This window comes from Grampus griseus (genome assembly GCF_964374135.1).
Source record: "Grampus griseus genome assembly, chromosome: 20".
NCBI classification, from domain to species: Eukaryota; Metazoa; Chordata; class Mammalia; order Artiodactyla; family Delphinidae; genus Grampus; species Grampus griseus.
The window spans coordinates 39,454,015-39,480,377 of record NC_139014.1 but is presented as its reverse complement, the minus strand read 5'-3'; the positions used below and the strand labels follow the sequence as shown (position 1 = coordinate 39,480,377).

Below are 26,363 nucleotides of genomic sequence, written 5' to 3'. Positions count from 1 at the left end.
AGATGCACCGCGGAAGAGCCGGGCATCGAAGCACACACGGCGGCGGACACAGGTCACCAGGGATACGTGCTGCTCGCCCTGCTGGGGTCAGCTAGCACGGATGTGGACAGTGTTCCCGGGTCAGCAGCACCTCCCCAGCGACGGTTCTGCTCTTAGACGTTTCATCAAATGGCTAGTAAACGCACGGAATGCAAAATCTGTACAATTCTTAGTTTTGGAACATTTTGGGGAGCACATATTTTTTTGCTTCTTTGACAAACGAGGTACTTCTCACTCTTGCTGTGTGGCCTTGGGCAGGTCCCCTCACCCTCCTGGGCCTCCATTTTCCATCCTTTGAAGATCAGAGTAGTACCTTCTCACACAATTCTTGTGGGGAAAATGCCCTTTGCACAGTGACGGGCACTTGAGGGCCTGAGGAAAACCTAAGCACAGGAGCTCACAGGGTCCCCAGGTGCCCACTTGACCCTGACCCCCAGAAGCCCAGCTCCCTTCTGATGGAAGCAGGGAGGTGAGTCCTATACCCACTTCCTCCAGGAAAACTGCCCCAAGGAGCCCCCCAGGCCCCTCCTGGGGCTGGTGAGACCAGCCTTTCCCTTGAGAGTGGGTGGGGCATCGGGCCCCAGAGGAGAGACACAGGGACCCTGGGGGAAAGGCTGCCCTTGGTCTCCCTCTGACTTCTTCCCCCAGGGACCTTCACGCTCTTGTGTTGAGGGCGGCCCTGGAGGGTCTTTCGTGGGCGAGAAGAGCCAGGCCTCCAGCCAACCAGGGTAGAGAAGGAAAAATCCCAAGTTTCTCTGTGATTGGATTCAGGGTGAGTACCTGGAACGCACACAGGGAAGAGGGGTTTGGTGTGAGGCAGGGTCTAGGGAAGGCATCTCCTCCTCTGTGAGATGTTTCCTAGGCCAGAATCTGATGGATAAATTTCAAGGAACTGTAATGTTTGACTTCAAATGTGGTCTTTTCTCCAGCTTTGTTTGTTACTCAAAACTGTTAAGCACCTGCTGTGCTGGAGGTACAGCAGCGAGAGAGAGGCTTGGCTGCCCTCACAGGGTGTACACTTCAGACAAGACTGATAAACACACAGGTATGATGAATGCCGCAAAAGAGAGGTGGACGATGTTATTGCTCGTGGGGGGGCTTGTGGCAGGGGTGATGGGACCAAAGGAAAAAATGAGTGGCCGCTGACCAGGTTAATGAAGGATGGGAGGATGTTCTAAGAGCAGGGGACTAGCATGTGCAAAGGCCCCGTGGCAGGGGGAGCCTGCAACAGCAAAGGCACCGAAGACACGGCAGTCATTCTCTGTCGCAGCACCATTTGCTTTTTGCAGCCCAGTAACCAGTTTCTGAAATTACCCCGTTTCTATTTTTACTTGTTACTCTACTCACCTCACTAAAATGTCAGCTCTCTCAAGCCAGGAATCTTGTTCATAGTGTCCGTAGCTCCTAGGACAGTGCCTGGCAAAGAGCAGGTGCTCAACAAATATTTGTGGAAAATGACAGTGACATTGATGATGGTGGTGATGGTGATGATGGTCATGGTCATGGTGATGGTGACAATGATGGTGGTGATGGTGATGCTGGTGGTGACGATGGTGCTGGTGGTGGTGGTGATGGTGATGGTGGTGGTGGTGATGGTGCTGGTGGTGATGGTGCTGGTGGTGACAGTGGTGGTGGTGGTGGTGATGACAGTGGTGATGTCCGCATTCCAGGCAGACTCTGTGTGCAGTCCTGTGCCATTGCACTTCCAAGAATCTCACGTGTGTGAACTTGTGTGAACCTCGCAGCCACCTGTGAGAGACGGAAGTAACTTGCTGAATCTCACAGTGGTCGGTGCCTGCGTCAGGATTCATCTCAGGCAGCTCCCCCGAACACACGCCCTGCCGCACCGCCGCAAGATGCAGGTATAGCAACGACTCTGCTTGCTCTCAGAGCCTCTTCTGCGCGTGTCTGTGCACGTGTGAGTGTGTCCATCCCATGATGGACACAGGCGCTCGGCAACAGCCCTGCCTGACCAAAGGTCGGCGTGTGGGGACAAAGTGAGCGGCGAGGAAGGCTGGGGGAGGCCCTCTAGCAGCCGTAAGAAGGTTCGAAGCAGAGGGGGTGGCCCGACTGAACTGGTGGGTTGGAGAAAAGATGGAAGGCGGCATAAATGGCTGCAGGGACATCCACTGAAACATAGAGGAGGAAATGCCTGCTTCGAAGAGGTAGGGAGCAGCGAAAACCCACAGGACTTGGAGAGGAATAAGATGTGGGTGGATCGGGTGGGGTGCTCCATTGCTAGACATCGTGTATGAGCTCACGTTTGCTGTGTAACAGAACCACTCCAAAGACAATGGCTTACCACAGTGAGCACATATTATTTCTCATAATTCTGTGGTCCAGTTGGGTGGCTCTGCTCTGGCTCAGCGTAGCTGGTGCTCAGTGGCCTGAGGTGGCTCACCTGTGCTTGTGGGTTTGCTTGACGTTCTGCCGTCGACTGCCGGCCCAGCCCTGTTCAGAGGACAAGCCCCAGGCGCTCACCCCTCAGCCCTGTGGAGTCAGATCTCCCAGTGTCCCGTGGACCGAGTCCAGGTTCAAGGTGGGGAAGCACGGCAACGACCTACCACGAAACCCTTTGCTCACCCGGGAGGGGGGGCGGGGGGAGGAATCCCTGTGGCCATTTTTGCAGCCTGCCACGAATGGAAAGGACTCTGGCTGATTTAAGCAGAACGGAATTGGTGAAAAATGACTGTTTGTAAAAAGAGTTTTGCGGCGGCCTGGGAACAAAATCAGAAATCAGGGCACAGGACGTGCAGGACGGGTGTCGCTGCGCTGCTGTGACCCTGTGTCCGTGCTGCTCCGGGGGGTTGATCCTGCAGCAACCCTGCCTGGTGTCAGAGAGGAGAACACACACACAGACACACATGTACACACCCAAACACACACACGTACACACACACACACGTACACACACACACACACACACACACACACACACACACACACGACCACCTCGCTCCTCCTGGGTCACACGCAAGACCCCGTTTGCAAGGTGGGCAGAGCTTGTGCACAGCCATTGCCTTTGCGTGGAGAGGAGAGGTCCAGGGTAAGGGTCTATGCAGACATGTGGGTGGTGGTGAAGGCTGTGGGGGGTTGCCGGGGCCTAGAAGGGAGACCGGGAAATCGGACATGCGGAGGTCTAGGGGTGGCCCGAGCGGATGACCTCAGAGTGGGCGCACAGCGTTGCGTTTCATGCCAGTGGCCACCAGGGGGAGCGCCGAACAAACCAGGTCGTGGAAGACTTGTCCAGTGGTCGACTAACCTCTGTCCAGAGACCCCAGTGCTTGTGCCACGAGCCACAAGCAGCGGCCCTGGTGCCTGCCCTGCAGCAGCCCGGCCTCCAGGCTGGCCCCCACGTGGTCCGCAGCAGCCCGCAGCCCGGGTGGCGTGGTCACCAGCACAGCAGTCGTCCTCCTGTGGCCTCCCCTTCCCCGTCTCACGCCCCTGAGCTCGCACTCCCCGGTGAGGTCCTGCCAGGAGCCTTTATCTCGGCCCTGCCTTTTCGGGGCCGGAGGCCAAGACTGTGCTTCAGGCCCCTCCCCACCGCTACACCGCAGATGGAGGGCCGAGGGCTGCTGGCACCAAGGAGCCTAGGGGGACTTTTATGTGTATCTTCTGACCAGGGGCCATCGTGGATGGTGTCTGAGACCTGAGAACCCAGATGGCCAAGAGGTCGCACCTAGCCAGCGGCTCTCAAATGCTTTGCGGTGTTTGTAGAGGATGTGAGGGGGGTGTCGAGAGGAGAGATGTGGGCTGGGGTCTTGGCCAGGCTGGTGTAAGGGGACCTTGGCAGAAAACTGGAGACACCGTCAAAGGCTAAGGGCAGGGGGAGGGCACAGCCGTCTGCCTGAGGGGTGGAGTCTCCTACATCCTGGGGGTGGAGGGGTCGGTGGCTCCCCCAAATCCACCCCTCGAGGGAAGGGGAGAACTCTGGACCCCGCTGTGTGGGAGGAACCCTCCCTCAGACCCGCAGGCAGGGAGACTTCCCTACGCCTCGCCTGCACGGCACTGAGAAGGGCTGACAACGTGCCAGTCTGTCTCCCAGGCCTGGCCCGGTGGAGCCCAGATGCACAGCTTCCCTGCCGTGGGACCCACTCCTCTCTCAGCATTCCAGGAAGTGACAGGACCTGCTCCCTGTGGAAGGCCCTTCTCCTTTTTATATTCGTAAGTACTTTGTGTTCATTGCAGAAACCTTTACAAAGGCAGATAAATGAAAAGAACAAACCTCCCATCATCCCAGAGATTATATTAACATTTTAATTCATCTGCCCACATGATTTCCCTGTGCAAACAAAATCTTCTGTAAAAATTGAATTGTAGGGACTTTCCTGGCAGTCCAGTGGTTAAGACTCTGTGCTTCCACTGTTGGGGGCCTGCGTTTGATCCCTGGTCAGGGAACTAAGATCCCACATGCATGCTGCAACTAAGAGTTTGCATGCCGTGACTAAGAGTTTGCATGCCACGACTAAGAGTTTGCATGCCACAACGAAGAAACCCACATGCCACAACTAAGGAGCCGGTGAGCTGCAACTAAGGAGCGCACATGCCACAACTAAGACCCGGCACAACCAAATAAATAAATTAAAAAAAAAAAAAGTACTTCCTACACCTACCCAGGGTAATACTTTAAAAAAAAGAATAGAATTATACAAAATATACTATTTTAAAACTTGTGTTCCTTATGTATGAACACATTATGAACATCTGCCCTTTTTACAGATCTGCAGCTGTTTCTTGAATGGCTGCGCCTTCATTTGTTTAACCGGTCCTGACCTGTCGGGCCTGCGGGCTGCTCCAATCCTGTGCTGTTCACCAGTGATGCCCCAGTGAGGCTGCTAGTACCTAATGGTTCCCTCACTTCTTTGGTCTCATAGATAAATTGCTCTGCTGAAGCTGCGCCCGAATCCATTGCCTCTCTCCCGCTCTGTTCAAGCCCGTGGCTTCCAGGATTCAATCCTGTTTTCCCTTCTTTGGCTCTCAGTTTCACCCCACAGGGGAGCCCATGTCTACGATGGGGCTCTGACCCAGCAACACTCCCATGACCACTGGACACTTAGCTTGGACGTCGCACAGACACCTCGAAAGCTACATTTTTCTTCTTTTGGGCAGAGAAAATACTCTGTGTAATATGATCATGATAGATACAGCTCATGATACATCTGTCCAGACCCACAGAATATAGAAGACCAGGGGTGAGCCTCATGTCAACTCTGGGCTCTGGGTGGGGATGACCTGTCCGTGCTGCTTCATCAGTGGTAACAGATGTACCCTGTGGTGGGGTGTTGATGGTGGGGAAGCTGTGCATGCAGAGGGGCAGGGCGTGCACAGGAGCTCCCTGTGTCTCCCCCCCAGTTTTGCTGTGCCTAAAACTGCTCTAAAAAATAGTCTTAACTTTAAACAATGAAATAGGCATGCAAAAATATACGAAAATACTTAACACCTGTGTTCCCTCCACCCAGCTTTAGAAATTACATACCTAGAAAGCCCTTGGTGCATTCTCCGCCCCCCCCCCCACCCGCTATCTATTCCTCTCCCTGCCCCAAAGGTAACTGCTGTCCTGATTCGGCTTTGTCATCCTCCACCCATGTCTCAGCAAGTCTAGCCTTGCTCACTTAAAGCCGGAGCTGGTTCACACCTGGACAAGTGCTGGGGCCACTTCCCCTGACCCACTGCACAGGGCCTCCACCCAGCTCTCCGAGAGTCTCTGCCGGCTCTGTCCCTGCAGGGTGGGGTCTCTGTGAGGGCGAGGGTCGCCTCTGCCCTTTGTCCACCGCGGCTCCCGCCCCAGTACCCGGGGCAGGGGGCTCAGTAGAGGGTGGGGTGTCCATGCATCTGCTACGTTACTGGGTCCATGTGGATGGGATTTTTTTTTTTCAGTATTTAACTATATTTTCTGATTAAAATAGAAAAAAAAGGGGGCGGAGAGTAAGGGCAACGGAAATTACACTGTGCTGATACAGAGACTTTAAATTCTAGTCAGAGTTAAGGTCCATGTTAAAGGTCAACTGATGGTTCCAAGGAAATAACATGGAGTCTGGTTGAGACATACATGAGCTGAGTGTCATCATTAGCCGCAATAATGGAGGAAAACAGCTCTCAGCGAAATTGGAGTCCACACCTGTCAGGCACGGGTAGGGAGAAGTCTGCAGAAATGGGTTCTCTCCATGCCCCCGTGACAAAGAAGGCTCCTGGTTTGATGGGAAGAGTAGCTCTAGTTCCCAGATGGTGTCCACAGCTCAGAGCCGAGTCTAGCAGTGGAACTGAGCGGAGCACGTAGGCACACACACGACGTAGAATTGACCATCTTCATCATTTTTAAGTGCACAATTCAGTGTCATTAAGTTTATTCGCATTGTTGTGCGTCCATCGCCACCATCATCTCCAGAACCTTCTCATCTTCCCAAACTGAAACTCTGTCCCCATTAAACCCTCACTCTACACCCTCCCCCAGCCCCTGGCACCCCCCCACATCCCACCCTCTGTCTCTGTGGATTTGATGACCTCATACACGTGGAGCCATACAGTGCCCGTCCTTCTGTGACTGGCTGTTTCACTCAGCGCAACGCCCTCCGCGTTCATCCTGTTGGAGCAGGTGTAAGAATTTCCTCCCCTCCCCCTTATTTTTTTAAATTTTTATTTATTTATTTATTTTTGGCCGTGTTGGGTCTTTGTTGCTGCACGCGGGCTTTCTCTAGTTGCGGCGAGCGGAGGCTGCTTGTTGCGGAGCACGGGCTCTAGGTGCGTGGGCTTCAGTAGTTGTGGCACATGGGCTTAGTGGCTCCGCAGCATGTGGGAATCTTCCCGGACCAGGCCTCGAACTCGTGTCCCCTGCATTGGCAGGCGGATTCTTAACCACTTCGCCACCAGGGAAGTACACCCCCTTTTTTTTTTAAACATTTTTTTAAATTTATTTATTTAGTTGCACCGGCTTGCAGAAGGCGGGCTCCTTAGTTGCAGCTCTCAGGCTCCTTAGTTGCAGCTCACGAGCTCCTTAGTTGTGACATGAGGACTCTTAGTTGCGGCATGCATGCAGGATCTAGTTCCCCGACCAGGGATTGAACCTCGGGCCCCCTGCATTGGGAGCGCTGAGTCTTATCCGATAGACCACCAGGGCAGTCCCCAGGATTTCCTCTCTTTTTCAAGGCTGGATGATGCTCTGCTGTAGTTAGCTGTGCAGATGGTTTTGACCGGGCCGTGTTCCCTGTAGCGGCTCCGCGGTCCCAAGAGTGGCTGCCGGCTCCTCCCCAGCATCACCAGTATGGACTCAGGGGAGACCAGCATGTGTGCCAGTGTGGGAACGGCCAGCTCTCCAGCCGCGCCCTAGGGCCTGAAATGCCTCCTCCCCTTGGGCTCTGTCTGTCCTTCCTTGGGGCACTCTGGCCCTTCACCCCGTGGAGACCTCGCTCCAGGTGAGGGAGAGAACTGCTTCCAGCATCTCTCTGCCATGGAGACGGGCAACTAGAAAGTGCAGCAATTTTAAGAGTCAAGGAAGTCGTGCACCTGAGGGGGGCCTGTGGCCTTTTCCTTTCCCCCCCAACACTCCCCCAAAGGTGGAGTCCCCACCTCTCCAAGCCAACCGAGGGGGGCTCCGAGAGTCACCGAGAGAGATCGGGGTGCCTGCAGAAGGGACATCTCCTCACCCAGGGGGCTTGCTGAGCTACCCTCTGTGTCATCTGAGATGATGGAGCTGGAAAAGAGAGCCAGAGAGAGACAGCCGGGCAGAGGGGGCCCCATTTGCACAAGAGGATGTGTGATTTTCCTCCAGCTGACAGCACTCCAAGGAGGCGCGCCCGTGGACCATCTCGCTGATACCAGGGGAGCTGCCAGCCAGGTGAGGGGACCCGAGGAAGGTGCCCTGGAGGGTGGGGCTGGAACTGAGGGTGCGGGGAAATCTCTCCTTTCCCGGGACCTGTGTGGTGGGCAGGAGCTGCGGGACCCCTGGGAGTCCCCAGAGGCCGTGGGGAGCGCCAGGTAAGCAGAAGGACACTGCCCTGGTCCCTTCTCCTGTCAGCCCCCGCACCAGGGCCACGGAGCCTTGGGGGACAGAGCCTCGGGGGACAAGGCGGGATGAGACCTGTCCCCTTCCTGGGGCCACAGACTGGAGCTGAGCTGGCGGAGGCTGTGCGCTGGGATCGAAGTGCTAACTTAGTCTGGACGGAGCTTTGGGCACGGGAATTGACCAGGAAGTGATGGAGCCGCTTGCAGTGTTTGAAGGGACAGAAAGGTTTGAGGAGGCACAGCTGGAAGCAGGAATTGAAAACACATTAAAAAGCCATTTCAGGGGCTTCCCTGGCGGCAGAGCTTTCAGATGAGCAGGGAAAGGGAGGAACCATGAGCATCAGAGAGGAGAGAGCGACATGAAGAGTGGACACAAAGGTAATGGGAAGAATGCGATGGAAGGTCCCAGCCCTTCTAGTAAAACAGAGAGACTGTCAGAGGGCGTCTAAGACAAACCCTCCCTCTGTCATTTATGAGAAATGCATGTAAAGCCGCAGGCTAAAGAAGGGCTGGAGGGACTTAGGTGCTCAGACCGGTGCAAACAAAAATAAGGCAGGACCACCCAAATTAACATCAGATAAGGTGGCCTTTAAGATCACAACAGAGGAAGAAGAAAAGCAAAAATTATAAAGGGGATCAAACAGTCATAAACTTGTATGAACAAAGCAAAATGTGGTTAAACACACAGAGCAGGAGTATCAGAATTGCAAGGACAGCTGGGTAATATACCCAGGAAAAGTCAGTACATTTGATTCAATAGGTGGAGATTTTTACATCTATGAACAGCAATAATACATCTCATTCGTATGTCCCTGGAACGGCTACAGAAATTATCTATTTGACCACAAAGAAGACCTGAACCAATAGAGAAAAGCAGAGAAGAAGGCCATATTTTTATCATAATCTGAGAAAACTGGCAGTAAATAATAAAGGTGTGACGAATATAATGTTAACTACTTTGATATTAGGAAACACACTTATAAAAAACACTTAAAGAGGCCATCAAGAGGGAAATTAAAAATTATTGGAAAGTGGTGAAAGTAAGAATGTTACATTCTCAAAACTCCAGGACACGGCAAAACCGTATATTCAGTGGGAAATAAAGACAAAGGCCATCAGTATTAAAACAGGAAAACAAAAGTCAAAGGACCTACTTACCCAGTTTAAGTACAAAAAGAAAGTAGGAAGATGGAATTGATGAAGAACAGAAAGGAATCAGAAACCTAGCTTCACGCTTCTCTTAGAAGATAAGTGCGGCCTGGTCTTTGCAAACACCCATGAGCAGAAGAATCCGAGCTCACCCTGACTTGCACTTTCTTTGTGAAAGAAAAATGAGATACAGAAACACACAAGGTTAAGGTTCAGAAAGGAGACATAATGACAGAGTCAGGAGATTAAAGCATTTTAAGGAAACTATTCAACACTACAGCAAAAATTCGAAAACCTGGAGGAAATGGGGAAGCCCAAGGGTGTGAGCCTTCGAAGGGGGATCAAGGAATCGATGCCAGGTGAGGCCTGGCTCTGTCACTTACCAGCTGTGTGACCTTAGGCCAATTACTTAGCCTCTCTGTGCTTCCATTTCCTATCTATAAAATGGACATAATAATAGTTCCTACCTCTTTGCAGTTGTGACGATTAAATGAGCTCAAATAGGGGACGTCCGCATTATTGATAAAATAGTCTCTTGATGGGCTCAGAGTAAATAATAATACAAATCTTACGAGAATGTCCCGAGAATTAGATGAACCACATAGGACGGGAGAGAGAACCCTCCTCATTTTAACTAAAACAGAAGAGTTCTCGCTGGCTATACTAAAACTCACATGTAGCAAAAGGCACCATAAATCCAGTCCACGGACAAGTGACGGATCAAGGAGAGCACTAGTGACTCAGCAGCTGTAACGGCAAGAGCTCTTAAACGCTGACAAGGAAAACACAGAAGAGAAGTGGGGCGAAGGCCTGTGGCCGGCACAGGTGTGACAATGCACCAGCCCACCCGCCGGGGTCAGGGAACAGCCGAGAAGCGGCAAGAACGCAGGGCACTGGCTGCCTGACTGGACCAGAGCCCGGACAGCCTGCTGGCCTCCAGGGACCGCCTTGCAGAAATCCATCGGGCAACACGCATGAAATCAAAAATGCCAACATTCCTGGGATTCTGTTACAGAGAAATAAAAACACCCGTAAGTTCAAGGAGGCTTATGGAGCATCGGTCAAAAGCTGCAAGCCAGGTGGCTTCCCCTCAACAGGGAGCATTCTGGTCCTGTGCACATCAAACGTTGTTGATATTAATACTAAACAGCTGCGAGAGGGGACAGAGTGGATCCCGCCGTCTGAGGCAGCGGGGGATCAGAACCCGTGTCTGATGAGCCCCTGTTTTAAAAGCAGCGACAGCCCCCAGTGTGTCATGTACATTTAACTTTATCGGATGTTATATAAGCATTAGGAAAAACACAGGGGTGCACACTGGAATTTTACGGGGTGCTGACAGAGGGAGAGGCAAGCCAGTTATGTGTGAAAGGAAAGGGCGGCTCTAAAAACTAGTCATCACATTGTGCAGGTTCACGGAATTATGTTTGTGTGATCACCATGCAGAAATAAAACGGAGAGATTTTCGCCCTTGTTAGAATAAATATCAGACTTGGTGTGCGATGGGGTGCACTCGTGTTTGTCAGGAATCGGGGTGCGGCTTCCCACGCTCGAGAAGCAGGAGTGCCAGGCGGCCCGGGCCTGCCCCCCAGCAGGCGGGGGCTCCGGGCGGGGTCGGACCAGGCGCCCAGCTCACCGTGACTTGCACTTTGCCGGGCCGCGCAGCCCTGCCCACTCCAGCCCCGGGTTGCTCTTTGTTCCAACTCAGCCCTGGCTTCCTGGGTGCTTCCTGGGAGCCTGCACAGGGGAAGGTCAGGGTCGGGTGACAGTGGGGGACCTTTGCAGCATCCCTGGGGGAGCTTCCCTCTTCCTCCCACTGACTTCCCGGCATGCACACCTGCAGCTTCTCCGACCCAAGTCTCTGCCCTCAGGGCAGATAGAGGGGAAGGGACCCCCGGGGATCCTTCCTGCGTTTTCCCAGACATGCAGCCGGTCCGTTCTCCTTGCCGCTGTCCGGGGAGAAGCTCTCTAAACAGTATATGAAATCCCAGTGTCCTCCAGTGGCTCAGCGCTGCACCCAGGAACCCAGGACGGCGGCGGGGGGGACCCCGAGGTCAGAGCTGCTGGGCGAAGCCGAGTCCAGCCTGCCCCACCCACACTGTCCGCCTCGCTCCAACCAGGCCCCAGCAGTCAGCCCTCTAGGCCAGTGAGCCCCAGCACTGTGCCTCACCCGGAAGCTTATACGGGAAGTTTACATGGCGGGATCTCAGTGGGGAGGCGACACCCATGGTGCCAGGAGGGGGGCATCCACCAGACGACAGCAGGGGAGCCGGTGCCGGACTGGGAAAGCAGTGGGGACGACGGGAGGAGGAAGGGCAGCCCGCCTGGAGGCTGAAGGGCTCTCGAGGCAAAGACCTAGTGCCAGTATGACGTTAGGAAGACGAGCAGGTTAGCTTAGGTCAGTGGTGCAGCTCACTGAAGCTTACCTCTTTCCGTGGATGATTTTGGAAGGAATTTCACTTTCCAAAGTCCTTTCACGCATGTCGCCTCCTCAGGGTCCCACACAACTGCTCGTGATTCTGTCGCCCGTATTTTAACTGATGGGGAAACGGGGCCCCGGGAAGGTAAGCGTCTTTCCCGGGCCTCACAGCTGGGGACCCCTGAGCTAGCACTCGTTTACCCTGTGTGCTGCCTCCAGATGACATTTTAAAATAAAAATCTTACTTTTGAATTGTTTGGGATTTACAGAAAAATTACCAAGACAGTGTGGAGAGTTCCTGGGTCGTCTGCACGTGGATCCCCTATTGCCGATATCTTGTTTGTTGTAGCTAGTGAACCGATGCTGGTGTGTTATTAACCGAAGCCCATGCTCTCTCCGGGTTTCTTTGGTTTGTGCCGAATGTCCCTTTTCTGTCCCTGGATCCCATCCAGAGACCACCTTCCATTTACTGTCCCATCTCCTCAGACTCCTCTGGGCTCAGACTTCCCTTGTTTTGGTGACCTTGATGGTTTTGAGGAGGGCTGTTCAGGTATTTTGTTGAACTTCCCTCAGTTTGGGTATGTCTGATGTTCATCTCATGGTTAGACTGGGGGTTTGGGTTTGGGGAAGCAGACCACAGAGTGGAAGCGCCGGTTTTTATCACGTGGTATCCAGGGGACATGGGGTCGCCATGACCTTGACCTTGAACACCCGCTGAGGTCGTGTTCATCAGCTTCTTCCGTGTAGAGTTACTCCCCTGACCAGTCCACCCTGGCCTCTTTGGAAAGAAGTCACTACACACATCCCACACGTAAGAAAAGAGGGTTACACTCCACCTCCTCCTGGGGGGCGTGATCTACGTAAATGATTTTCAGTTCTCTGTATGGGAGATTCCACATTTTCCTAATGCATTTTCCTATTTTCTCAGAGCGAGGGTACTGAATATGACATACATATTTTTATAGCTTCATTGAGATACAATTCAACACCATGTTATTCATTTTGGTGTACAACTCAATGTTTTTTTAGTTTTTTGTGCAGACATCCCCACAACCTAATCATGAACACGTTTGTCCCCCTAAAAAAACCCTGTACCCGTTAGCAGTCAATCCTCACCCTCTGCCCCCACCCCCTTTTCTCAGCCCCAGGCAGCCCCTAACCTACTTTCTGTCTCTATAAATTTGCCTTTACTGGACGTTTCATATGAATGGAATCAGTCGTACACTACGTAGTCCTATGTGTCTGGAGCATAATGTCCACAAGACTCATCCGTGGTGAGGCATGTATCCAAACTTCCTTTCTTTTTACGGCGTAATAATGTTCCATTGTACAGATACACCACGTTTGGTTTATCCATTCATCAGTTAATGGACATTTAGGTTGTTTCCACTTTTTGGCTCCTATGAATCATGCTGCTGTGAACATTCATGTACAACTGTTTGTGTGGACACAGGTCTTCCTTTCTCTTGGGTGTAGACCTAGGAGTGGAATTGCTGGGTCATATGGTAGCTCTGTGTTTAACTCTTTGAGGAACTGCCTGTTTTCCAAAGTGGCTGCACCATTTTACATCCCCACCAGCCGTGTAGGAGAGGTTCAATTTCTCCACCTCCTCACCAACACTTCTTATTGTCTCTGCCTTTTTTTTTTTTTTTTTTAATGGCCATGCTAGTGGCTGGGAAGTGGTATCTTGTTGTGGTTTTCTCTTTCATTTCCCTGATAACGAATGATGCCAAGCATCTTTTCATGTGTTTGTTGGCTGTTTGTATATCTTCTTTGGAAAAATGTCTGTTTGGATCCTTCACCCATTTTTAAATTGGGTTATTTGTCTAATACTGACAAACGATAAAAGTTGAGTTGTAATAGTTCTTTATATACTCTAAGTCCCTTATCAGATACATGATTTGCCAATCTTTTCTCCCAGTCTGTGGGTTTTGTTTTCACTTTCTTGCTGGTATAATTTGCAGCACAAATGCTTTGACATTTTTTTTAAATTAATTAATTAATTAATTTTTGGCTGTGTTGGGTCTTTGTTGCTGCACGTGGGCTTTCTCTAGTTGTGGCGAGCAGGGGCTGCTCTTCATTGCAGTTCGAGGGCTTCTCGTTGCAGTGGCTCCTCTTATTGCAGAGCACGGGCTCTAGGTGCACGGGCTTCGGTAGTTGTGGCTCGCGGGCTCTAGAGCGCAGGCTCAGTAGCTGTGGCGCACGGGCTTAGTTGCTCCGCGGCATGTGGGATCTTCCCGGACCAGGGCTCAAATCCGTGTCCCCTGCATTGGCAGGCGGATTCTTAACCACTGTGCCACCAGGGAAGCCCACGCTTTGATGTAGCCCAATTAGCTGTTTTTTCTTTTGTCACTTGTGCTTTTGGTCTTGTTATCTAGGAAACCATTGCCTGACCCAAGGACATGAAGATTTACTCCTATGTTTTCTTGTGGAAGTTTTATAGTTTTAGCTCTTACATTTAGGTCGATGATCCATTTTGAGTTAATTTTTGTGTATGGTGTGAGGTAACGGTCCACGTTCATCTTTTTGCATGTGGATATTCCGTCATCCCAGTGCCTTTTGTTGGAAAGACTGTTCTTTTTCCTCACTGAATTGTCTTGGCAGCCTTGTCAAAAGTCAGTTGGCCACACGTGTAAGGGTTTGTTTCTGGACTCTCAGCTCTATTCCATTGATCTGCTTGTCTGTTTTATGCCAGTATCATGATCTCTGCAGCGTTGTTATACTTTTGAAATTGAATCCTCCAGCTTTCTTCTTCTTTATCAAAATTGTTATGGCTCTTCTTGGTCCCTTGCATTTACACACGAATTTTAAGATCAGCTACTCCTGAAAAAAAAAAAAAAGGCCAGCTGGGATTTTAACAGGAATTGCATTGAATCTGTAAATCAATTTGGAGAGTGCTGTCACCTTAACAGTATTATGTCTTTCAATCCACAAACTTGTGATTTCTTTCCATTTATTTAGATCTTTAATTTTTTTCGACGATGTGTTGCAATTTTCAGTGTATAAGTCTTACACTTCTTTTGTTAAGTTTACATTTAAATTTACTTCTTCTTTCTGATGCTGTTGTAAATGGAATTGATCCTTCCAGTCGGCATCTTCCTCACTGTTCTTCACAGCTGTTCCTCCCCGTCGTCCTTCCTCTTTCCATCCATTCACTTAGCCTGAGGAACCAGATCCCCAGGTTGGTTGGAACCGTCTGCGTAATGATAATCAGAACGTTCAGAAGGAGGGCAGGAGGGCACCCCCGTGGGGAACGGGCATGGACTGCGTCACTTCCTGTTGGGGTTGCTTTGGCTGCACCTCACTTCCGGGGAGACGGCTTGCATTCGGTGAGTGAGCCTGGGCTTTGGTGGTTTCAAGGGCTTCTTCTGCCACCTGTGAGCAGTGAGAGCCTGGACCAACGTTCTTACAAGTCTCTGGTCCCCCTTATATAAAATGGGGAGAATAACACCCTCCCTGTGGAATTGTCACCAGAGGCCCCATGCGTTCAGTCACGGCACAAGTGACTGCTGCCTGAGTGCTGGCCGTGATGACCACAGGCAGCCCCGTATTTGTGATGCGTCCCTGGAATAATGCCTCACGTCACACCTGCTGTCACCTGATGACTTCACGTTTGCCACTACAAACTTTTTATTCGTTCCTTAGAACAATTTCTCATAAGGTTTTATGCCATCACCCTAGTTCCTTGGCCACTTGAAACATGTAAACTGAATTCGGTGTCACAGGCCAATATAAAATCTCTCTCATATTCACATCATTACCATCAATCTTCCCAGCTTTATATAGTTACAAAATATAATTTTATAAATCCATATATATGTTTGTAACTTGTAGCAGACATTCAACAATAAATAATATGATTTTCTTATAGCAATTTCTTAAAGGAATAAAAACACAGATCAAAGGAAACTCCTCCCAGTAAACTGTTATCAGTAACTGGTGAGTCACTGGTTCCCCAACTTCACCTGGAGGCATCAGAATCACCTGGAGGACTTGTTACACCACCAATGGCTGGGCCTCATCCCAGAGTTTCTGATTTTGTCGAGCAGGTGGAGCCTGGGAATATGCATCTCCAACAGGTTCAATTACAATTTTATTTTTTCTTTTAGTTTTTTAACTTTTTATTTTATATTGGAGTATAGTTGATTAACAATGTTAGGACTTCCCTGGTGGTCCAGTGGTTAAGACTCCGCGTTTCCAATGCAGGGGGAGCGGGTTCGATCCCTGGTTGGAGAAGTAAGATCCCACATGCCACGCAGCACGGCCAAAAAATAAAATAAAATCACACCAGAAAAGAATTGTTCATTAAAATAAAGTTTCCAAATATTAAAAAACAAACAAAAAAACCCAATGTTGTGATAGTTTCAGGTGTACAGCAAAGTGATTCAGTCATATATATACATGTACCTATTCTTTTTCAAATTCTTTTCCCATTAGTTACGTTTTTAATAGCACCTTAATAACTGCGAAGACACACGACCTTGTTTCCTGCCTCTGTGCCTTTGCTTTTGCTGTTCCAAGCCTAAATACCTCCCATTCAGCTCAGACTCCGTTTCCCTCCCTCGGGACTCTCATCTGAGGCCCTGTAGCATCTTGTGCATATTCCAGCCACTATAGGGTTCATATTATTTTGAAACTTTCTGTTTATTCCGTCATTCACTTATTGAGCACCTACTATGTGCCAGACAGTGTTCTGGGTGCTGAGGATACAGCAGTGAACAAAGCAAATTGTAGCTGGAGGGTGGCAGGTGACAAAATAAGTAGACAAATAGCATCTCAGAGGGTGATACATGGTCTGGAGAAAAATAATGTGGAGGAAGAGGAGGAAGCGTGATGATGAGGGCTGTACGGGAGGGGCATTCCAGGGGGAGGGAGGGGGGAGGGAAGAGCACCTCTGCAGGGGCCTGTAGGGAAGCAAGGCTGGTGGGTGAGGGTGGCAGGAAGTGCCCAGTGGGAGGAAGCCCAGAGTCCAGGTAGCAGGGGCGGTGTGAGAAGTGGCCAGATGTGTCTTCCACACAGGCCTCCATCCCCACTGAGCAGACGCCCAGCAAACATCTGTTATCCCAGAGTCCTCTCTGCCCAAGCATCTCTGGCTCCGTGGGTGACCGACCTCACCGGGGAGGTTCCTGGCAGTCGGTACTGGTCCGTGGCCCTCTTCTCTGCTGTTCAACAAGTGGGCAGACCCACGTATTGGTGGGGCCTCGTGTAGAAAGCCCCGGCCTGCGATTCTCCAGGCTTAGAGATCTCACCTTGATGGGGCGTCCTCGGGTAGCTGCGTGCACGCTCACTGTGACTGTGCCTCCCCCGCCCTTATGTAATCAGGGAGGTCAGGAGGACAGCCGCTGGTAATTGCACTTGGAAAATCTGGAAGCAGTCAGGTCAGGTTGAATCAATCAGCAGCCCCATGCCCGAGGCAAACACAGGGGCTCCTTTGGAAGATTGGACCCGGCCCCGCCCAAGCCTCCACAGACACATTCTTGCATTTCTGAGCAGAACAAAAGCAGACAACCCCAGGCCTAATCCCCCAAACTGGGAGCAGAGGGCCGGATTACTACACCCCACGTTTGAAAACTGTTTTGTTCTTGTTATGCAAACTTCCTGGGCAGGGACTCCAAGGGCCCAGGGGGCGGGGAGAAGGGTCCTTAAATGCATCCTCTCTAGGCTGATGCCCATTCCTGGAGCTCCAGCCCCGGGACAGCCTGTGTCGAAGGTAACTCTCTTCCCCATTCTCTTCTCCTCCTAGAAATCTCTAGCTGCAGCCTGGCCAGGAGCGGCTCCACCTCTGTGGCTGGTCCTCCCCACACCCAGGAACATCTTCTGAGGATCCGCGGCTGGCTGCCCCAAGGGCCTGAAGCTCACGTCTGGCAGCTCTACCACCCCTGCCGCAGGGAGGTAGAGGCCCCGGGGACCCTTGGAGCAGGGGGACCCAGGGGACGGTGGGTGAGAAGCCTTGATTCAGTAACCCAGAGGCAGCAGAGTCCTGTAGTTAAAGGCACGAGCGGCATGAGATAGAGACAGAAGCGGGTTCAAATCCTGACTTTGCTACTTGCTAACTGGGAGACCAAAGACAGAGCACTTATTGCACGTCTATTGGCCTCACTTTCCTCATCTGTAAAATGGACTCGTAACGGCTCCTTCTTGGTGGGCGCTCCTACAGAGCGAGGATTTTTGTGAGGATCAAAGGGGATGATGACACCTGGGAACAAAGTGGCACAGGTGAAGCAGGCGGGATGCAGGGGTGTGGGAAGAAGGATGGGTCCTGGGGGACTAATTCCAGCTGCTCCCACTGGGACATCAAGCGCAATGTTAGCTACTTCCCGGCGCCATTAATCTTTGTAATGACTGAGAAGCGACACTGCTATTAACGCTGCCCACAGAGGAAGCTCATTCCCAGAGACCACGTGGTTCTGAGTGCTGAGCTGGGGGCCAGCCCTCCCGGGCTCCCTCCCACCAGCTCTTCTGCCCTGAGCCGCCAGGCCTTGGTGGCCGATGGCCAGAGGCTGCTGCCCTGGTTTGCCCACACGAGGCTTGGGAGGGAAGCAGGACCTTCCTGCCGGGCTGTGTGGCTGGGGTCACGAGTGGCCTGGCCCATGGCAGGCTGGGCCGAGGGATCTCAGAGGGCTCCCTCCGATTTCCCGTCGGACCTAGGGAGGGGGCCGTGGCACCCCAGGCTTGGGGCGCCCTGGATGCCAGCAGGGCCCTCCTGTCCGTGCCGAAAGCCAGGGTGGGGGTCAGTGCTGCGGAGAGGGGAGGTGATGGGAGGAGTCAGAAGCCACTTGCTGGAATTCAAGCAGGATTTCATACATATATACATATACACACATACATACATATACATCTATAAATTTATGTATACCATGTATGGTAATATGTACACATATACCATATGTATTATATATACCATATCTACATATATGTGCATCTACATATATGTAGATATGGTATTTAATTTTTTTGCCAAACGGAAATAGCCTTATTGTGGTTTTTTCTGATGTCAGAGGTTACACCGTATCTGAAAGTGGGTGGGAACCTCTTGGAGGACAGGAAGAATTGCTGGGGGAGAAGGGAGAAGGAACGTTTACTTTTCTCTGTGTCCCTTTTGTATCTTTTACATTTTCCACCATGAGCATGTTACCTATTCAAAAAGGTAACAAACATTTTTAAAAAATGCAAGTTCACTGCAAAAAAAGTGAAGCCCTCCAGAAGATGAAAATGAGGATCACCTCTAATCCACCCCCAACCTCCCTCCCATCCCCCCGCAGTCACCACGCGGGGTGGCGGAGGGGGGACAGGGGCCGCCCCTCTGGGCTCTCGCATGAACAGGCATGCACACGCCTGGGGTATCTGTTGTTCTGGAAACTGTTTTGTTTCTTATGCCTCATGCCCGGGACACATCTGGTACAGAGAGTGCCCTTATAAAGGTGCTGAAACACTTGTCCATCTCTGTCCTAATTACCGCACGATCACCTGGCACGTGGGTGCAGCAGACATCTTTGAAATTGTCTCCTGCTGATGGACACTTAGGATGTTTCCAGTATCTCTCTTTTACGTATAAGCCTGATGAACTTTCTTGTTCATGAATGTTTAGGAATGCGCTCATTTCTATGAGCTCCTGAACGTGGACCTACTACGTCACAGAGAAATAGATTTTAAAGGTTTTTGCTGGGCATAGCCAAATGCCTCCCAGCAGAGCCACCCCACTCCGCCAGCACGGTCTGCCGTACGGGCAGCTTTTTTGTGGAAATCAGAAGCTCTGTGAGTCGGTCTGTCTCACAGGTGTTACAGGCACACACGGGTTTAAACACCAAGCCTGGTTCCGTCTGGGAAGCCGCCAGTGCTTTTGAGAATGCCGGCTCAGCCAGAAAGGTGGTGTGAGAATCCTGATGCTGGGTTTTCTTTAATCAGCGTGGGTGTGGAATCACGACCCGTGTCCTTTGATCTGGAGACTGCCCTGGTTGGGGGTGCAGAGCACTTGGAGTGATTGCCTGCGAGAGTCACCAACTCTACACGAAGGTAGAGGTGGGCATGGGCCCTGAGAGATGCCAGGAAGGGCCTGCCCCCAGCACCCTGCCAAGAACCCACCATCAACAGCTGTAGACACCCTTAGGACCGCAGGTCACTGCTGCCTGGGGTCCTCACCGCGGGGGTCTGTCATCTGCTCAGGGAGGGAGTACACCGATGGCCAGAAGAGTCCAAGACAACAGGGTTAGGGAGCTGAGAAGGCAAAAGGAGGCCATTTCTCGGTGCTCCCAGGGAGATCTTCCTCTTCCTATAAAATTACCAGTGAGGGTGGGTGCTGCCCTGGGGACCCCGGGTCCCAGTGGGTGGCCGGGGAGCGCGCGCCCTCCTCCCGGCTCCAAGGAGCTCTCTGTCCTCAGGAACCATGGACACAATCAGCGAGGTGGTGCAGCGGGCCAGAGCCGCCTTCAACGCGGGCAAGACGCGCCCGCTCCAGTGCCGCGTCCAGCAGCTGGAGGGGCTGCGGCGCCTGATCCGCGAGCGCGAGAAGGACCTCGTGGGCGCGCTGGCCGCCGACCTCCGCAAGGTGCGCCCCGACCGGCCACGGGCAGGAGAGGGCTGCGTGCGCCCAGGACGTGGGCTGCGCGCCGCGGGCCAGGCTCTGCGCCCGGCTCTTGACACTTAGCCCCCAAAACACTCCGGGCGCCTCAGGACCCTTTTACGGAGGGGAAAGCGCAGCCGCTCAGACGGGGCGTGCCGGCTTCTCCTTGCGTCCTTCGGCGCCCCAGGTCCCACGCGCCAGGTCCGTCATCCCCACTCCTGGCTTCACGCCCTTCTCCACCCAGCCCAGCACACGAGGCCACCCCTTTCCGGCCTCTTCTTTCCTTCACCTCTCAGCCCCGTGCGGGCCGGGTTCTCCACACCAGGGAACAGCCCAGCCTGGCTTCGCGGAGGGCAGCCTGCTCTGCTGGGCGTCCTCCCTCCCTCCCTCCCCGTCCTCTCCTACCCCTGGGCAAAATCAGACCCCTCCGAATACTCAGCCCCTCCCCCTCGCTGCCCCCAAGTCACTTGGGCCTGCTTCCACCCTTCCATCCGCCTGGCCTTGGAAGAGAGCAGAGGGGCTGTGGAGCCCGTCCCCCTACCGTTTCCTGGCCTTTTGCCACTGTATTTTTTTTTTTTTTAATTTCTCAAGATTTCTCATCTTGCAGCAAAAAACAAAGGCAAGAAAACCCAGTGCTGACCTCACGACTTCTGTCTTGCTCTGCACAGCCAAAGTTCACGGAAGAGCTGTGTGTCCCACTTTGCACCCCTCTCTCGGAAGCCCCCCACGCTGGCTTCCTCCGCTGGCTGAGGGTCTCTTGGATTTTCTCCTGACTCTCTTTGGTGGCCTCTTTCCTGAAGCCACTTCATCAGGGTGGTCTTCTTAGGGCTCCGTCCTGGCTTCAAGTCTCGTTTTCATCGCTAAGCCTTCCCGGACAGCCCTCAGCTCAGTTACCCCCAACTCACTGAGTGACCCTCAAATCACTACTCAGGTCTGGGGTGCCCGAGGGCACCTCATGCTCGATGTGTCCAACCTGTCTGGGCCCCCAGCAGTGGCAGAAAGGGGCCCTCACAGACCCACCACTCGAAGGCTAATCCTCAGCTCTGCCCCCTTGTGCCTTCTTGCCTGGCCCACTGGGCTGGGGAGCCCACGGTGAATGGCCCCCTTCACGTGGGCAGCAGAACAAGCCAGGCTGTGTCCAATGGGCCCACCTGGAGCATGAGGTCCAGTCATGTTCCCATTTTGCAGACTGGGAGACTGAGGTCAGGAGGTTCACTCGGGGTCACAAAGCTGGGAAGCAGCGAGCCAAGGACCACCGCCAGCCCTGGGGCCTCTGCTCAGAGCCCCGGCTGCGTGGCCCTCACCCTGGGGCCAGCAAGCCTCACGGAGCCCTCTCGCTGTAGAACGAATGGACCGCCTACTACGAGGAGATCGTGTACGTCCTGGAGGAGATCGACTACGTGATCAAGAAACTCCCTGAGTGGGCTGCGGACGAGCCCGTGGAGAAGACGCCCCAGACCCAGCAGGATGAGTCCTACATCCACTCAGAGCCCCTGGGTGTGGTTCTCATCATCGGCACCTGGAACTACCCCTTCAGCCTCACCATCCAGCCCATGGTGGGCGCCATTGCTGCAGGTACTGTGAGCCCCGTTCTGGGTCGGGGAGCCAGGAGGGATCCCTCTTCTCCACTGCGGAGGGGAGGGCCTGGGGTGGGGGACGCAGGCCTGTGCGAAGAGGCAGCCTGGGGTCAGGGAGCCATAGGAGGGTCCGGCTCTCACAGGAGGCTGTGGGGACCAGGCTTCCCGGTGCCCAGGCCCAGCCAGGCTCAGATGTCCACACAGCCTCACCGCCCACCATGCGCCCTTGGTCCCTGGGAGGGCAGAGCAGGGGGGTGGCCCCAGCATGGCCCTGATTCCGTGTGCTCTGCAGGGAACGCGGTGGTCCTCAAGCCGTCGGAGCTGAGTGAGAACACAGCGAGCCTGCTGGCCACCATCCTCCCCCAGTACCTGGACAAGGTGACAGACTCTCCAGGGCACACGGAGAACGGGGGCGGGGCCGTGTCTTCAGGGGTTGAGAAATAGTGAATTCTTGCAGCCAGGGCCCAAGCCCCGGGTGGGGTGAGGACAGCTGGCCACTCCCACTGGGGTGACTGGAGCCCCTGAGCCGAGAGAGGGGGTCCACTTGGTGGCGACGGCCCGGCCACGTGGGGAGGGGGCTGTGGTCCTTTCTGAGCCTCGCCTCTGTCCTATCTCGGAAGGATCTGTACCCGGTGATCAGTGGGGGTGTCCCCGAAACCACGGAGGTGCTCAAGGAGAGATTTGACCACATCCTGTACATCGGGAGCCCCGGGGTGGGCAGGATCGTCATGATGGCTGCGGCCAAGCACCTGACCCCCGTCACGCTGGGGCTGGGGGGCAAAAACCCCTGCTACGTGGACAAGGACTGTGACCTGGACGTCGCCTGCAGGTGAGGGGCTTGGCCTGGCTGCCCCCCAGCTCAGACGGATGGCAGTTCACTCTGAGTGCCACTGACGTGGCCCCTGCCCTCAGGGCACCCGCGGTCCTGGCGGGAGCTGGGGCTGGAGGTACCATGCTCACAGAAGAGGTGCGGGAAAGGCTTCCCGCAGAGGAGGGGTCCAGGACAGCCCTGCCCGCCCTCATGTCCCACACACGTAGCCTTCTGGGGTGTGGGGCCCTGAGCACAGTGACACCTGGCCGTGCAGGGCTCAAGGCTGTGAAAAGAGGGGGATAAAGGCCGCCCACGCCAGACACCCCCCGCCAGTCAGTGATGAGGTCACCGCAGGCCCTGTGAGCACGTCCAGGGTCATGGGATCTAGAAGCCAGTGGGGTGCTAAGGGGCCCCCCTGGTGGACAGCTCACAGCAGAGCCCCTCGTGCCCTGACCCTGGGCTAACTGAGCCAGAGGCCTGTTCCTGGGGAGCCCCCCCGGGCTGGCGATATGTCATCTAACCTGGGGTTTTTACAGACGCATCGCCTGGGGGAAATTCATGAACAGCGGCCAGGGGTGCGTGGCCCCCGATTACATCCTGTGTGACCCCTCGATCCAGAACCAAGTCGTGGAGAAGCTCACAAAGTCCCTGAAGGTGAGTGTTGGCCCCGGGGGCGGGTGACAGGCTGCCAGGTGGTGACATGGACGTGGACTTGAGAAAAGACTGGCTCATTCTTTTCTGCTCATGAAAATAATCCACACTCACTGTCAATAATTTGGAAAAGATTAAAAAGCATAAAGAAGAGGGAAAAGCTCCACCCAGAATCCCACCACCTAAAGCCAGTCGCTGCTGACTTGGTGTGTTCCCTCCATTCTCCTTGCTGTAGACGCACGCGTCTGGTCCCAGTGTGATGTCCAGACGCTGTGCGTGTATTTCTTTCAAACAACACAGCTGTCTTGCAGCACTTCGTGTGCCAGGAAAGTCGGGGGGCGCCCAGGGTGCGGCAGCTCCGTAGTTCTCGGGGTCGCTGTGCCATTGACTGCTGCCCCACAGGGCGGTGCCCACGTGTGCTCCCAGGTTGGGGTCACCAGTGACCTCACAGCCTGTGGCCGTGATGAGGGTCCACATCCTCACCTGGAGGCTCTCCTCCACAGGAGTTCTACGGGGAGGATGCCAAGAAGTCCCGCGACTACGGGAGAATCATCAACTCCCTACACTTCCAGAGGGTGATGGGCCTGATGGAAGGCCAGAAGGTCGCCTACGGGGGCACCGGGGATGCGACCAGCCGGTACATAGGTGTGTGCGCTGCCCTTCAGGAGAGCACCGCCTGCCCGCCAGGGCTGCCAGGGGCCCCGCGAGCGGGCGGCGGGTGGGCACACACCCCTGAAGAGCAGACGCAGCCCCATGGTGTGTGTCCGTCACTTTCACCAGTGGCCCCGGGTTGGCTCTGGGCCTCTCGGCGGGCAGGAGCTGGACACAGCCCCTGGGAGGCCCCTCCCCAGCCCAGAAGCCCCTCCCCTCAAGGCCTAGAGGAGGCTTCACCTCCTCTGCATCCCGGCAGCTTCAGCAGAGGCCACAGGAGCCCCAGGTGTGCCGAGCGGGAGGGGCCCGCAGTGCCTGGGCTGGAGGGTCAGCAGATGGGGCCCCACTTGGCCCCCAAGTTGCCAGGAGGCTGAAGAGCTCCAGCAGGGCTCACGTGGCTAGCGGGGCACAGGGCCCGCCCCCTGAAGTGTGGAGCCCGGGCTTCTCCCGTATAGGTGAATCCAGGGTTCTCTCCGTGGTCCGCCGGGATGGAGCCTGGCAGGAGGAGGCCCCGTGCCTGCCCCGCCCCGCTAAGCCTTGCCGCCTTGTCTGTAAAGGGCTGGGTGAGAAACCAGACGCCTGGGCTGGGGTCTCTACACTGGCTGACGCCGGCTTCTTCCCTGCTCCAGCCCCCACCATCCTCGTGGACGTGGACCCCCAGTCCCCGGTGATGCAGGAGGAGGTCTTAGGGCCCATAATGCCCATCGTATGCGTGCGCGGCCTGGAGGAAGCCATCCAGTTCATCAGCCAGCGCGAGAAGCCCCTGGCCCTCTATGTGTTCTCCCTAAACGACAAGGTGAGCCGGGGGACCCTCCTCCAGGGTCCTGGGGCCCTGGGCGCGCTGCTCCTGCAAACAGGATCCAGGGGTTCACAGACCTGGGAGCAAATCCCAGCCTCACTGTTCACCGCAAGCCGCTTAACCTTCCTGAGCCCCTTTCTTCTCAGCTCTGAAATCAGGACAGAGCGTGAATGAGATGATGATGAGCCCCTCGGTGCCGCGCACGCCGTCCTGGGAACTGCTGCTCTTTACCATCTCCCCACAAAACTACGTGGGGAGAGTGGAGAACCCAGCCTGGGGCTCGGGGCGGGGAGCGGCCCGGCGCCAGGGCTCTGCCTTCACCAGCTCCCGCGTCCTTGCGGCTCCAGGACGCGGCCCGGGCAACGGGGAGGGGGAGGGGCTGGGTGTCCCGGGCCGCAGGCTGAGCCCCGGGGCTATTGCAGGTGATTAAGAAGATGATCGCGGAGACTTCTAGTGGCGGGGTGACGGCCAACGACGTCATCGTCCACACGACCGTGCCCTCGCTGCCCTACGGGGGCGTGGGTGAGTCTGGGGCCGAGCTCACGGCCCACTGCCCCCCGCGGGTGTCCACCCCCACCCTTGGGCTGGGCCTCAGACTCCCACTGACCTCTCCCTCTGCTGGCACATCCATCAGCCACATTCAACCTCGAGACCCTAGAGGGTCCCAGAGGTCACCTGGGGCCTGAGAGAGGGCGCACGCGCCAGAGGTCGCAGAGCCACCTAGTGGCGGGGCTGGGATGAGGCTCTTCCTGGCCACTGTTCCTGGCGTGGATGCCTCGGCGGACACCCCAGGGATCGGGGGCCCCCAGGCCGCTCGGAGAAGGGGTGCAGGAGGGGCGTCGGGGTCTCGGGGCCACGCTGAGCTGGCTCCTCCCGCAGGGGGCAGCGGCATGGGGTCCTACCATGGCAAGAAGAGCTTCGAGACCTTCTCCCACCGCCGCTCTTGCCTGGTGAGGCCTCTGCTGAATGAGGAGGCCCTCAGAGCCAGATACCCCCCGAGCCCGGCCAAGGTGAGTGGCGGGGCGGCAGTGCGGGGAGCCGCTGGGCCCTGGGCAAGGGCCTCACCACGCCTCGTGTCCCCCACAGATGCCCCGTCACTGAAGCTGCCCTGGCCTCGCTGTGCTGCGCCCTTGGACGGCTGCTCCTGGCACCCCTCTTGCTCCGAGGGCATCCTCGCCTCCCTCTCTAGAGTAGAGACCAATAAAGTTTCCCAGCAGCCCAGGAATGTGCGTGCGTGCGTGTCTCTGCAGCCCTGCCCCCCACCCTCTCTGGTTCCCCCCATTCCCCTCCACCCCCCGGAGCCTCACTTTAGCCCCAGGGCCCCTGGACTTGGGGACATCAGCTCCATTTCAGGTGTGTCCAGTGGAGGGGTGACCGTGGAGGCCAAGGTGGGGGTCCCTGGTGAGACCCGCGGTGGGTGGTCAACATGACCCCTTGGGTGACTCCAGAGTGATGGTCCTGGGGCCGGAGGATGGGTAGCCGGGGTCAGCCCCAGGACCCTCAGTGCCGGCAGCCTCTGGGCCCTGGGGGTGCCTGAGGGGCCAGGACAGGGTCCAGCGACAACCATGGGAATCAGGGCGTGGGCCAGAGCAGGAGCCCGGAATCAGGCCAGGGGGAGAGCGGGGCAGCTGGGGAAGACTGGCCGAGGCTGGCCGCTGGCTGCTACCTGTGCCTCGTCCCCTCCAGGAGAAGCGAAGGGGGACCGGGCAGAG

General features: G+C 54.9%; 1 protein-coding gene across 1 annotated transcript; it reads left to right on the top strand.

The window, feature by feature from the left end:
* The first annotated feature begins 1,871 nt into the window (after positions 1-1,871).
* Positions 1,872-25,873, top strand: ALDH3A1 (aldehyde dehydrogenase 3 family member A1). Its single transcript, XM_082679205.1, has 15 exons — positions 1,872-1,901; positions 4,085-4,203; positions 7,805-7,870; positions 17,346-17,494; positions 19,508-19,615; positions 19,981-20,147; positions 21,506-21,737; positions 22,032-22,117; positions 22,360-22,568; positions 23,087-23,204; positions 23,705-23,846; positions 24,482-24,648; positions 25,074-25,173; positions 25,531-25,661; positions 25,738-25,873. Exons 6-15 carry the CDS (start codon positions 19,986-19,988, stop codon positions 25,750-25,752), a joined length of 1,362 nt encoding a protein of 453 aa, XP_082535331.1. The 5' UTR covers positions 1,872-1,901; positions 4,085-4,203; positions 7,805-7,870; positions 17,346-17,494; positions 19,508-19,615; positions 19,981-19,985; the 3' UTR covers positions 25,753-25,873.
* The last annotated feature ends 490 nt before the right edge of the window (positions 25,874-26,363 follow it).

Excerpts from the sequence above, each read along its gene's own strand:
- ALDH3A1 (XM_082679205.1), top strand. The coding sequence starts at position 19,986 with ATGGACACAATCAGCGAGGTGGTGCAGCGGGCCAGAGCCGCCTTCAAC. Across the intron at positions 22,569-23,086 it reads GACCTGGACGTCGCCTGCAG|ACGCATCGCCTGGGGGAAAT; the intron begins GTGAGGGGCTTG and ends GGGTTTTTACAG. Across the intron at positions 24,649-25,073 it reads TGTTCTCCCTAAACGACAAG|GTGATTAAGAAGATGATCGC; the intron begins GTGAGCCGGGGG and ends GGGCTATTGCAG.